This window comes from Symsagittifera roscoffensis, chromosome 5, assembly GCF_963678635.1.
Source record: "Symsagittifera roscoffensis chromosome 5, txSymRosc1.1, whole genome shotgun sequence".
NCBI classification, from domain to species: Eukaryota; Metazoa; Xenacoelomorpha; order Acoela; family Convolutidae; genus Symsagittifera; species Symsagittifera roscoffensis.
In genome coordinates, this window is record NC_087066.1 from 62584403 (window position 1) to 62595317 (window position 10915).

The 10915-nt window shown below is 36.6% G+C and overlaps 1 protein-coding gene across 2 annotated transcripts; it reads right to left on the reverse strand.

The window, feature by feature from the left end:
• Positions 1–552: 552 nt before the first annotated feature.
• Positions 553–7511, reverse strand: LOC134846284 (uncharacterized). Of its 2 annotated transcripts, XM_063863574.1 has the most exons (3): positions 7223–7269; positions 6946–6963; positions 553–3422 (listed from the first exon to the last, which is right to left on the reverse strand). In XM_063863574.1, the coding sequence occupies exon 3, from the start codon at positions 3378–3380 to the stop codon at positions 684–686; it is 2697 nt and encodes an 898-aa protein (XP_063719644.1). In that variant the 5' UTR covers positions 3381–3422; positions 6946–6963; positions 7223–7269; the 3' UTR covers positions 553–683. The 2 variants fall into 2 exon arrangements, with proteins under 2 accessions (XP_063719644.1, XP_063719643.1); XM_063863573.1 differs by lacking the exon at positions 6946–6963 and having other exon boundaries at positions 7223–7511.
• Between the last annotated feature and the right edge of the window lie 3404 nt (positions 7512–10915).

Below are 10915 nucleotides of genomic sequence, written 5' to 3' on the forward strand. Positions count from 1 at the left end.
CTGATAAGCATTTGTGCTTTTTCAAGAATTGCATTGACGCTGTTTTTACTGAAGGATCACATAATTGGCACTTATCGATAACAATTTGGGGTGATTTGCGGTCGCGTAATAAGTGGTCGTAGAAATAACTCCCTGATAATTTAAAGCAATGCTGAGCGAGGCTTTCCCATTTGTCTACTTGAGAGCCACTCGGCTGAAGTTTGTTTCGGCTTTTGAGTAATTCCTCTTTTGGGTAAATTCCGATTATTCTTAGTTCCGCTTTTTGCTCTTCGTCAAACATGCTACCCTTTAAATGAATTGTAATTGATTCAACAGCAAAAAAATGCCGTCAAACAAGGCAAGAGAAAAAAATCGACTATTTATTTCGCCATCCAAAAAAACGAACGCTAAGATTGCAATATAAGTCATTTGCCATCATCAGCACAGCACTATTTATGAAACAAAAGGTCAACGCTTTTAAAATCAATGCTTTTTCGAGCGAACCTGAGCTGAATAAGTCGTTCTTAGTCAATTTTTATTTTTAAATCCACTAATTTGTATTAATAGCTGTTTATTAAGTACGACTTATTCTTATTTATTCCAATCTATTAACATCTACAAAACTATACAATCTAAAATATAACACTTTTTACATTTATTTCACTTTTTACATTTATTTATTCAATTTGCTAATTCAATCAATTCTAGTTGGTTCTAATTTGCGCCTTCTGTTTTTTGTCGACTTCTTCCTTCATTTTGCACATCGTGTAGCTCTCCAATGCCGCAAAGTGAGGACTGTAAGCAGCCAACCAGTCCAGGAATTCCGTTTTGGGTAAATTTGCTACATGCTCACAGAAAAAATCTATAGCCGGCCTCACATTAGGGTCACACAGCTCCCATGATCTCAATTTGGCTTCGTCTAGAAGGAACCTCCTTAGAGCAGCGCCAGTGATGAGTCGCGAGGGAACTGCACCAACGCGACCTAACTCCTCGAATCGGGCCAGGATTCTGTCATGATGCGCGGGGACGGATTTCATCACAAGCTCACTGCAGGACCCGGTAGCTCCTGATGACCCGAGCCGCTTTGAGCCAAAAGATGAGGGTAGGTTAGCCACAAGTGCCAAATACCAATCAACATATTGCTCTTGAGCTTCTCTGTCCTGCTTATATATTTCATTTGCTGACTCTCGGACTTGCTTCAACGCAGCATATAACTCAATGTTTGTACTCTTCCTTGCATTTAATGCATGTCCAATTGCATTCAATTTGGCCTTGGACACATTCTTTCGCACTCTGCTATGCTGTGCCAGCACATCTCGCATCTGGAGACCCTGTTCCAATTTGATTTGATTCCAGAAAGATCGCATTCTGATCGGCACTTCGCCCGCATTTTCAGCTAAAACGGATGAACTAAAACCATCTTCTGGGTCATTTGGCGTAAACTCAACCTTCTTCGTAGACTTAACTTTCTTCTTTTTCTCCAATTCAAAGTGACTTGCTTCTTCTACGTTTCCAAGTGCAGTTTCTGCTTCGATTTTCTCTGACTCTCTTTTAATATCTTGAGGACTACCACCATCTACTGCATCCATATCGTTTTGCGAATCATCCTTTGCACTGTCTGCTTTTGTGGCGTCATCGCCAGTTGTGTCAACAGTGTTCGCAGTTCCCGGGACATCTTGAAAACCCCCAATGATATAGGATCCAGAAATATCAGCTTCATCTTGCTCGTGTTCATCTTCAGTCAAGTGATCTAGAGGTATACGCACTGTGGATTCTGCCGATGATACGAACAGAGGCGCTGGAATGTGCAAAGTATTGTTTGAGTCTTTTATACCAGCTGAAGATGATTGGGGTCGGCTACAAATCTGTGATTTGTCTAGCGTATGTACGGAGCTTCGACTGTGAGGGCGACTAGCGAGTGAGTCAAAATCATCTTCACCAATTTCCTCCACAATAGCTTCAGTCAGTCCAATCTTATCGAGGATAGATTCGTGTTTCACTTCGTTCGTCGCTGCGGAGCTCAAAGATTGCCGACTTCTGACGCTAGACTTTTCTGCGAAAGACACATTGGAACTATTTTGGGAACTTGCTGAGAAGGGCCTCGAAGCTATTGTCCCGATGTGACTTTCAGATTGATTTTTTGCTCCGCTTTCACTTTTGATGTTTGACGCAAGAGCTGACTTAAGTCCAAACATTGTCGCCTTTTTAGCCCTTGGTTTGATGTCTAGAATAGTTCTTTCCCACTGTTTTTCAGCGGCTTTTTCCTTCAAAATTTTTGACCTGGGTATTTTTCGACCACCTGGATTTACCTGACTAAAGCAGGTAGCAATCTGAGTATATTTGAAGTTTGGCTCCACAGTCAAGTTATTGAAGATCCACAAAAGTACACATAATTGCCGATACAGCACTTCGTCTCGCTCCTCTATTGTGAATGGACCTGTCTCACAATCTCTCCGCCCAATCGTCAGAGCTGTGTGCTCATTCATTTTCTGATTAATGTTCAAGCTAGGTGTGAATGCTCTGAACACGAGACCCGATTTAGGTTTCTTAACAACAGAAGCGGTCTCCCGAAACTCCGGCAAACCTGCTGTGGAGTTCAAATCAATCATAGATGTCTGGTCAACAATAGAAACTTCACCCTCGTCAAAGCTTCCATTGTCATCGGAATTGTCACTGTAATCAACATCTTCATCCATATAATTACTTAGAGCTGTAGTATTTGCTGCCGTGTTCATACCTCCTAAAGTGCTCTTAGCTGTACTCGCTCGCATGTACCTTTTGATCAAATTAGCCGAAAAAGTAGCACGTTTTTTGCCCCCATTCACTTCACCTATCGGAACTAATCTCTCATTTCCGACATTATTTTCTTTACTAAACAAAACCGAAGAGTCGAAATCCAGCTCCTCGATGTATGATACTTCACTGTCGCTCAAATCGCGCATTTCACTTTCTGGTCTGCTAGCTTTTTTCACATTCTTTCGTCCATACATACTTGAATTAGCTGAGCTAACTCTTGATTTATCGAAGATTTGAGACTGATCCTGTTCTTTTTCGGACTCCATCAAATCGAACCAACTCTTACCCAGACAAGATACACTTTTAACACTTCTCCTACCAGAAGCTAATCTGGTCTTTAACTGGTTCGGATCGTACTGCGGTCTTTTTCCTTTTTCCCGATCCTTTTCACGTCGCTGCATCGTCGAGGCGGGAACCGCTCCTTTTACTCTACTTTTCGCGTCCTTCTTATGCAAAGCTGACCTTGAAGATGCTGCAAATACGTTCTTCATTGAGTGAAGAGACTTCATGAAGTCAGGTCCGAATTCATAATCACCCCGTTGGTTCTGCAGGTTTCCATGTACATCTGATTCTTTCGGCTGACCCAGGGTGAGGCGCACAAGCATCTCATCGTCCAGTATTGGTTCTCCACCGATGCTCGCATACGGCTGCAAATAGGCTACATTTTATTTTACTTTAACTGAGGTTTGAACGACTGAAAACACTCATGATAACACATGCACACATGCTGAATGGAGAACACACAAATTATACGCTGAATGGAGAACATACAAATGAGAGTTCTCTAAATGGACCGACACATATAAGTAAAGCTCATCATTCAATATATGTCACTAGCCTCATTAATACTCAAATATGCGACGTTCTATAAACTTGCGACTTCGCAAATGTCAGAAATTTTGACAACAAAAACAAACAAGGAGCTCATTGGCAAAAACAATGAGCTCAGAGAGACCGCAAAAAATGTTTTTTGAAAAAATTTTCAACTTTCGAAGAAAAAACAAATCATGGAATTTCGTGAATCTTATACGATTGAAATTTTTTGATGAAACTATCTCAAGCTAAAAAAAAACTAGCTCAATAGGTTTTTTTTTATTCCAATCGAAATTCTAAACAAAAATAAAATCTGTTTTTAAAACTTAAGTTATTAAAACTTTTGAGCCATTTGAATTTCTGTTAGTCGAGAGCGGGATTTGCCTTTTTAAGCAAAAGGATATGAAAAAGAAGATATCAAAAGTCAGACAGAAAAAAAACTTGAGCGTGAACAACTTTTAGAACTTATGAAAAAAATCAACACGACCTACACACAGAGGCAAACCGGTGTTTGTAATACGTGCAACACCTGCGATACAGCACTGCGTTGCACTTCAAGCTGACGAATAGAAAAATTATCTCAATAAAACTTTCATAAGTTTGCCTCGGCTAATGTTCAATTTCAGTAAAACCATTATCAGCGTTACATAAGCATTTAGTATCCTGAACCAAGCAGCCACTGAACCGTCAATACTTAGGCAGACTACCTTTCAGTCGAAAACAAAAAAGCTATCAAAAAATTGTCATTAAGTTATTGTTCAGCTTCAAAACCCCATTCTCAAATTTTTACCCTTCAAACAAAACAAAACAATTTAGCCGATATAACGAGGCCAAAACCAATTATGCGAAGAAAACAATAAATAAAAAAGGAACCTTGGGCAAAGTCAGAGTTCGTAAACTTACAAGTAACAAAACAACTTCCAACACAAAGGCGAAGCTTCGCTTCACAAACACTAGCCAGAACACGACAAAAAGCAGCTCTAGAAAATGCAATAAAAACAAAAATAAGCCTCAATTAGCAAGTTTTGTCTAGGTCTAGAATTCGATCTGCAACCTACTGCAATAAAGAGATTTTGAGTGTCACGCACTAACCACGCACGCTTAACTACCGACAACCACTAGTCACAAATGAAGCAGCAACATATGCTAATAAATTGCCAATGCAATTCAGCAGAAGTGGCACCAAATACAAATAGACAAAATTTTGCAAGAAATAATTTGGAATATAACAAACGAAGGCATCCAGACTAACTTTGTATGTAAAAAAACGGAAAGCATGAAGCCACATTATATATAAATTATGTATTTCAAATAATTGCCTAATATATTGAGTTCGAAAATTTCTGAAATAGAATTTTAATCATTGTTATGTTGTTGAAAACATAGCTTTTTTCGGTTCATTTGATGAATTAAAAATGCATCAACTGTGTTAACTTATTACTATTCGAATCAAAGCACATGCAATCAAAAAGCTGTACCGGTGCCCCAAAAGTGGCACCATTATTAGAAAAAAAGAAGGTTCTTAATAATACACAAAGCTGACGCTAGTTTAATAACAAAAACTGTTCAAATCAGAAGAAAAATCTATACATTGGAAATTAAGCTAAAAAAGTTAGTAGACAACTAAGTCCGACTATTCAAAATTTCCCGGTAAAAAAAAACTTCAAATTGATCCGTATCGAAAAAAATCAAGGTTCGGCCGGAATTCAAACCCCAGATCAAAAAATTCCTAGGTTCCTGCGTGACCACTAAATCAAGTGAGAGTTGTTGACGATCCTTAAGAGTTGTTATCGAAGATGTTGACGTTCCTTAATAAAACAAGATAATTTTTGCAGGTTTGTAAGAAAAGGTTTTTGCGGTGAGAGTTGTTGACGATCAAGTGAGAGTTGTTGACGATCCTTAAGAGTTGTTATCGAAGATGTTGACGTTCCTTAATAAAACAAGATAATTTTTGCAGGTTTGTAAGAAAAGTCTCCAATTAGTCTCCAAGTATTTTCTCGCAAAAAAGTGTCATAACTACGTTTTTTGGCACTTACACAATTAGCCGCCTATAAGATATGAAGTTAACAAAAACTGATGAAAACGCATGCTACTTAATTGGCCACGGATGAAATTGAGAGTACTATATTGTTAGAGTTTGGCTGGAAGGGAAAAAAATCTTATTTTAAAACCAGCGCTTGCTTGTGAAAATAACCCTAGTTGGACAGCCGCGTGATAGAAGCTGGCAGCAGTATTAAATTCCTAATTAACTCCGAGCGATTTGATCAAGGTTAATTACTGACTGGTTAAGCGAAACATTATGACGGTGAAAGGCTTCTGGGGACATTTATGATGTCCATAAGCCTTCTTACATCCTTTTTAGCGAAAAAAAATCTTTTTTTTTCGCTTTAAATGACGGAAGAAGGGCCGGGGAAAGCAAATATGTGCGTTTCAGATCAATTTTTTCACCGCACGCCTACTAAGGGACGATGTTTTGGTTGCTGTGCAAAAAAATCAATTTATTTCGAATCACACAACAAATCACACGTCCTTAAAACTTAACGTTCATTTCGCAAATTAACACATTAAATTATCGCCGTCATCAATTGCACTAATTCCTTTTCTTGCAACTTTTTGCTCGTCATGGAAACCAAAATAGTCGTTATATAATATCATTAAACTCCGTACCCAGGTGTCAAAATCCAACCTCAGATCTGAGCTCTCACGCATCATTAACCATGTTCACGAGCTAGAGAACCTTTTTAGTTTAAAGTGCACTTTTAATTGAGGTATAACTTTCTTCACAGCTACTGTTAATTATTGTTCCGACCGCTCTAGAAATACGGCGTACCCAGCGTTCCCTCCAATCTTAATACCTCAAAGAAAGCTCGTACGGGGGTCAACTGAAGTAACATTTAAAAGCTATTTGTCGTAATACAAATTTCAAAAAGATAATTCAAAAACATTGGTCCAAATACTTTTGCTTTTGAAACTGAATTTCAACAGACAGATTTTTTAAATGACTATTACTCCCTCGCTCCCAGGCTAATTTCGGAACACTTTTTCGCATATTTTAGGTCTTTTTAACTATTTGAAGCTCTATTTTAATGATTAGGCAGCCCATAAAAATGGTAGAAAATTAAAACCATACTTAAAACTTTGCTCTCGCTTCTGAGGTCGGTGTTGAAATTGTTTCAGATTCTCGTACATTTAGAATAATTCCGTAGATTGGATACTATAATTTATTCCGTAGAATTTTTATGATATTCACTGCTTGTTGCAGCGACAACTTATACAGCAAGCGCCAAATAATTAGGTTGGGGGTTTGATGAATATAACACTGATAAGCTAAAACAAAAGATGACAACATATACTGACCAAATACGCGGTTTACTCCTGAAACAAATATTCACATTTGACTTCTTGAATTTTGACTAGAATAACCTTTTATTTTTCATCTGGTTATTTGATATACATTTCAGCTCACGGCCAAAAATACGCTCCATAACTTTTTTCAAGTTAATTTTCTGTACCTATTGTCCGTTTTTGATGAGATTGCCGATAGTTTACTAATCCAAAAGCCTCGAACCAGAATGAGAATAGATGGCCTCTATTACTAATTACAAGTTTTGGGCGGAATAAAAATGACCCTGACCTTGTGCGACGGTGTCTTGTATCCCATGGAGTTCACTTGTTCTTTCCGTCTGTCATAGTTCTCTTTACTAACAATAGTTCTCTTTGGCTCCAGCAACGTGTAAGTGCTGGCATTTCTTGCCGTGAGCTTAGAGTTCACACTGAACTCTGTTGTCACTGGTGGTGTTTTCAAGTGAATGAAAGACCTTGCATTAAGCTTCGCAGATTCCGAGGACAAACTTCTCCTCCGACGACCCCGATAACTTTTCATTTTGGAGTTCTCTTAAAGCGAACTGCAACACTTCACATTAAATCTAGAAGATGCAAACATTAAATTACCGCAAGAGCCTAAAATTACCCAAATAAGTTAAAAGAACCATCATATTTACGATTAAGCGCTTCAGGCAATATAAAGGACATAAATAGCGATAAAAAACACAAAATTCAATTTTTGAGCAAGATACTGTTCCTACTATAGAAATACGGCCAAAAACTATTATCCGAGACCTATTCTCAAATGTTGATGCCAAGACTTTTGAGAAAAAAACTTTCTCATTGCACTTGTGAGAGGAAGTGTCTTGTAATCGGGAACAAGACTTTTTGCCGTAAACAACTATTCTTACAGATCTTACTTGTTTTTCTTATTTGCTCCGATGGTGAACCTTAACAACTTTCAGGTTCGTTAGCGCTTGGCATAGAGGTGACGTGTTCGCCTGTGCACCCTAAGGTCTGGTGTTATATCATGCAACCTATCAGAGGCACTCCCAAATTTTTTTCGGAAAAATCACATACACTCTTCAGCTTTTATTGGCCAATAGCTCGATTAATCTAAAACTAATATTTTAGTATTTTACGTTGATTCCAACCATAATGAACGCAATGAAACAGAAAATAAATCAACTGACAGTTGGAAAAGAATAATGAACACAATGAAACAGAAAAGCTGACTTGTTTTTTAAAAAAAAACTACAACTTTCGAATTTTGAAGAAAAACAAATGTCATTTAAACTCTTGAATTTCAAGCAAAATTTATGATTGGTGCTTTTTCGATAAAATTAACCCAGTTTGAGAAAACTTGATCACTAGGTAAAATTTTTATTTCGCTGGGAAATCTGATAATTAAATTCGAAATAAGAAATCACTTTCGAAATTAGAAGTCGATCACGTTTTTCGTGGTCATTACAAATTTTGCCGTGTTCGATAGAGGAGTTAGTCTTACTTTTAACAAAGAAAAGAAAGAGAACTTACACTTAAAAAGAAATCAGAAGTCAAACCGTGAAAAATCAAAATAAAGCAAACAAATTTTATCCAAACTTTTTCACAACGAAAAAAAAAACATTCACGAAGACCTATAATAGAAAACTCTCTACGTTAATAACTCTTTAAAAAATTCGTTTTTTATTAGTTGAGAAAGCCTATCTTTTTTTTTCTTCTCGCCAAATACCCCGATCGTCTTTTCTCCGCACCGAGTTGGTGGTCGAAATAACAAGTTTGCTTGGAAAAAAAGGTCGAATTTTTCGATAAATTTTTGAACATCACACTCTAGAAAACCCTAGATCTGCCCCTGAAATATATAGATCTAACTTGAAGACTTCAATTTTAATTTCCAAAAGATCGAAAAACCCATTCGCGATATCGCCTGAGATTTTTTGCCCGTTCAGATTTGGTTCAGGTTTTTATATCTTAAAGCTTCAGAAAGTCATGAAATCTTCCCGCAGTAAAAATCAGTTGTTTATTGGTTACGCTAAGAAAACAGCAAACAGACAATGCCACAAAATCAAAACACAATTTAATAAAGTTATCTAAATATTTTTGAATTGAAACTTTATTTCCTGTAGTATGAAGAGAACTAAAAGCGGATTTTGATATTTAATTGTGTATTAGAATCCAGTCAGCTTTCACAATCACTGACGAGTGAGTACATCTTGCAATTAAACTTGCAGTTGTCATCTTGTTCGTCATGAAACTCTTTCACGTGAGGTTGTTTCTTGTGTTCTTTTAACAACTCCAACGATTTCCATGTTTCAATGAGCGCGTAGCTTTCTTCTTCCCTGCTGGCTCCCAATTCGCGATAGAAACCCAAGTACTCGCAGCCCTCGTCTTCCTGTTCAAGAATTTAGCTCTCAAAACTACAAATTTCGCATTTGCAGCCATTCATAAAGAGCCAACAGCCAAAACCTCAACTTCGAACCATTTATATTCAAAAGGTCTTTCAATATTAAAACTTCACTACTTAAATTGCTTTCACAACAGTTAAGAGCGAATAATTGAGTATATCAAAAAGTAATAGAACCAGATTTCATCGGATTTTTACCCCATTTATAAATTTCTAGTTTTTTGTTTTATTGAATTTTACAGTGAGAGGGTACACGACTTGCTGGGGCATTTGATAAATGGTTCCCCAACTAGAAGAAGATATGGATGCGTGTGGTCCACAAGAGTGATTGTATCTCCGATCATTTTCATGGAAACTTTATTTCTTGATCAGCTGCTGTCTATTATTTTTTTTAGGTTGAGTGTGAAGTGAGCTGATGGTTAGATTTTTTTTTTCATATTTCAATGTCATCGTGGGGTAGTCTTGAGCATGTGTTGGTCTGGTTTGGTCTTTTGATAAAACTAATTGGAGCACGCCAAGCTACCAAGCCCCTAACGGACCAGATATTTCTATCCATGTTATCCATCGCATCAATTCATAAGTTAGTTAGTTTCGGGGATAATCTTTTTGATGATCAAAAGATGAAAACTGTCAAGGTAAAAAAACGTATCTGAAGCAACCTTCATCATATCATCTACTTGAAAAAAAATTTAACTTTATAGATTGGAATATATAAAATTTACAAATGAAAAGATCTGGTATGATTTAATTGCACATGAGATAATAATTTAAATCGAAACCGACTGAATTTTTTTCAGTAACAACTTGCAACTCATTACGTAAGACAATTAATGCAGCAGCAAAAACAACGTTTATTAAAGTCTGTGCAACACAAAAAAAGGGTCTATCAGAAATGAAAAACCTGAGATAAATCTTTAAAAAAAAACAATTTTTTATTACATAAAATCAAGCGCATAAAAACGACCAGCAACGCTGGAAAATTATCAATGATACCAGAAGTTCAAAAAAACTACACATAAAATGCCAATGCTCCGAAATTCTTTTGGAGACATAATTATAGAAAAATAAATTGACGAACTTTCTAGTTCAGGATGTTTTTTGATAAGCATACTTCATTCAGACCAAACATCTGGAGCACCTACTATTAAAAATATTAATGACAACTTAGATTCTACGAAATAACAGAAAAAATGCAACACTTCCAAATGCAGCGAAAACTCACTTGAATATAAACTATTCGATTTTTCATTTATTACAACATTGTAATGCTGGAAAAAAAACTAGTAAACTTAAACCATCGGAAACCTCCAAGTCATTCTGATAAACTAGCTTAGCGATCCCATTACATTTCTTTCTAATGATTTTATTGAAATCAAATAATTCCATTCGACCTTAAAAAAACTCTCATTACTCCAATTTCTGTTTTTAAAAAAAGATGATCCGGATGAACCAAAAATAGGCCAAAATCAATTACTGCTGCGGTGTCAAAAGTGTTCGAAAAAAAACTTTTATATGAACAAAAAATGAATATCTTTTAAAGGATAATCGTATAAGCAAAAAAAAATTGGTTTTGGAGCATCGTATTCAGCTATAGATGCA

Coding starts and splice junctions, on each gene's coding strand:
- LOC134846284 (XM_063863573.1), bottom strand. CDS start 7,471: ATGAAAAGTTATCGGGGTCGTCGGAGGAGAAGTTTGTCCTCGGAATCT. Junction 3,423..7,222: donor ACAAGACACCGTCGCACAAG/GTCAGGGTCATT, acceptor GCCTATTTGCAG/CCGTATGCGAGCATCGGTGG.